The sequence below is a fragment of the Drosophila erecta genome, unplaced genomic scaffold (assembly GCF_003286155.1).
Source record: "Drosophila erecta strain 14021-0224.00,06,07 unplaced genomic scaffold, DereRS2 tig00000246-arrow-arrow-pilon, whole genome shotgun sequence".
Lineage (NCBI taxonomy): Eukaryota > Metazoa > Arthropoda > Insecta > Diptera > Drosophilidae > Drosophila > Drosophila erecta.
This window is the reverse complement of record NW_020825214.1, coordinates 54,725-56,453: the sequence shown is the minus strand read 5'-3', so window position 1 is coordinate 56,453 and position 1,729 is coordinate 54,725. Positions and strand designations below refer to the sequence as shown.

The following is a 1,729-nucleotide window of genomic DNA, read 5'->3' as shown; positions in this document are numbered from 1 at the left end:
CTCTGTATTGTAATAGAATCTGACAATTGATTTTGCACTATGCAGCCACTTTTTTGGTCGCGGCAATAATTTCTGTCGCGTAAAATTGAGAGCATAAAAACCTAAAAATAGAATTAAAAATTAGTATACCCTTTTACTCTACCAGTAACGGGAATGACAAGAAGTTTCCTGACAAATCGATATAAATTTAAAGGACTAAAAAAAGTGTGGGCGTAGCAGAAAATGTTGAAATTTCTCGTTGGCCCTTCCACTAGCTGAGTAAGTGGTATCTGATAGTCTCTCGCCTAGAGCATTCTCTTTTTTCCCATTAGTCTCCTTTACTTCGTCATCAATATACCGGCAAGCGATGTCGTGATGGCAGGTAAACGTGGCAAAAAAAAAAATTCACATTAAAGAAAAGCACAACAAAGTCGCAGCACTGAGATTTATCGGAACGAAATCAATTGAACTATCAATCAATTGAAATAAATAATAATTTACACATTTCAAAAAATGTTTGCTTTGCTACCAAAAAATTTTACTAACAATTTCTACGAACTGTATGGGCTTAATAATTTATAAGTACGGGTTTCCATTGCCTCGCGATTGGTAAGCTTGACCTTCTGAGCCGCCAAGTCCAGGCAAGGTATTATAGTAATCACCTTGGCCACTGCTCCGCTGCTGTTCCATTGGAGAGCTAAAAACGGATACATCAATTCCAGGAATACATTGTAGATATACATACTAAAGCCCGTTTCGAGAGTTCATTTCACGAAGCATTTTTGTGTATCGTAAGGGACTGCGGTACCCAGGACCTCCAAGAGATGCGGAACCGCCATTAAAATTTGTAGACCCTTGTCCGCAATTACTCTGCTGCTGGCTATATCCATTTCCATTGCTCGTTGGGTTGTAGAACATTTCAAATCCCTTTAAAAGCAAAAATTCTTTGCGCATAAATAAAAACTTTGTTGTATACTTACCTCACCACCTTGGTTATAACCATCGTATTGCATACTATTTCCGTACTCCATTGCTACAAATTTAGAAAAAAATATTTAACTTGGCTTTCCTTAAAAATTTTTACAATTTTTAAAATTTTTTTGTGTTTTTTTGAGAGATGTTAACAATCCGAAACCTGAAATGAAACTGGAAAAAACTCATAAAATGCTTGTTAGGTGTAAAAAATCAAATGTCATTTTTTCCATAGATATGATGATGAAGAAAAAGGGATAAAACTTTAAATATTAAAAATTTGTGTTCAATTTCAAAAAAGTAAAGAACTTATACTACCACGTACATAAATGGGCCAACGGTTTATAAAGCAAATACTACCGTTTATCGTTTGTGATAAACGTATCACTCCGAATAGACTGTCTCCGTATTAAGTACATTTTCAATAAATATATTGAAATTATATATGTTTGTAATTATATCAATTTAAAAATGAAGGAATCTGACTTCGGCAAGCCATAGTTTTTATACCCTTGCAGTGATTATATGTTAAAAAAAAACAGAGTGTATAAAATACGAACAGTTGCTGATTATAAGAATACGAATTTGATCAATTCAAAATATAAACTATTTAAAACAAGATAGAATACTATAGTCGAGATTCTCGACTATTAGATACCCGTTACTCAGCTAGTGCAAATGAGAAATATCAAAATTTTCTGGAATATCGGTAGAAATTGGGAAAAAATAATTAAATGAAAATAAAGCTTAACATTTTTTTAAAAGTTTTTTGGCAAAT

General features: G+C 33.0%; 1 protein-coding gene across 2 annotated transcripts; it reads right to left on the bottom strand.

The window, feature by feature from the left end:
- Positions 1-495: 495 nt before the first annotated feature.
- Positions 496-1,148, bottom strand: LOC6548585. 2 transcript variants are annotated; one of them, XM_001973913.3, is made up of 3 exons: positions 960-1,148; positions 725-906; positions 496-660 (listed from the first exon to the last, which is right to left on the bottom strand). In XM_001973913.3, exons 1-3 carry the CDS (start codon positions 1,008-1,010, stop codon positions 531-533), a joined length of 363 nt encoding a protein of 120 aa, XP_001973949.1. In that variant the 5' UTR covers positions 1,011-1,148; the 3' UTR covers positions 496-530. The 2 variants fall into 2 exon arrangements, with proteins under 2 accessions (XP_001973949.1, XP_015012007.1); XM_015156521.2 differs by having other exon boundaries at positions 496-676; positions 960-1,147.
- Positions 1,149-1,729: the final 581 nt, after the last annotated feature.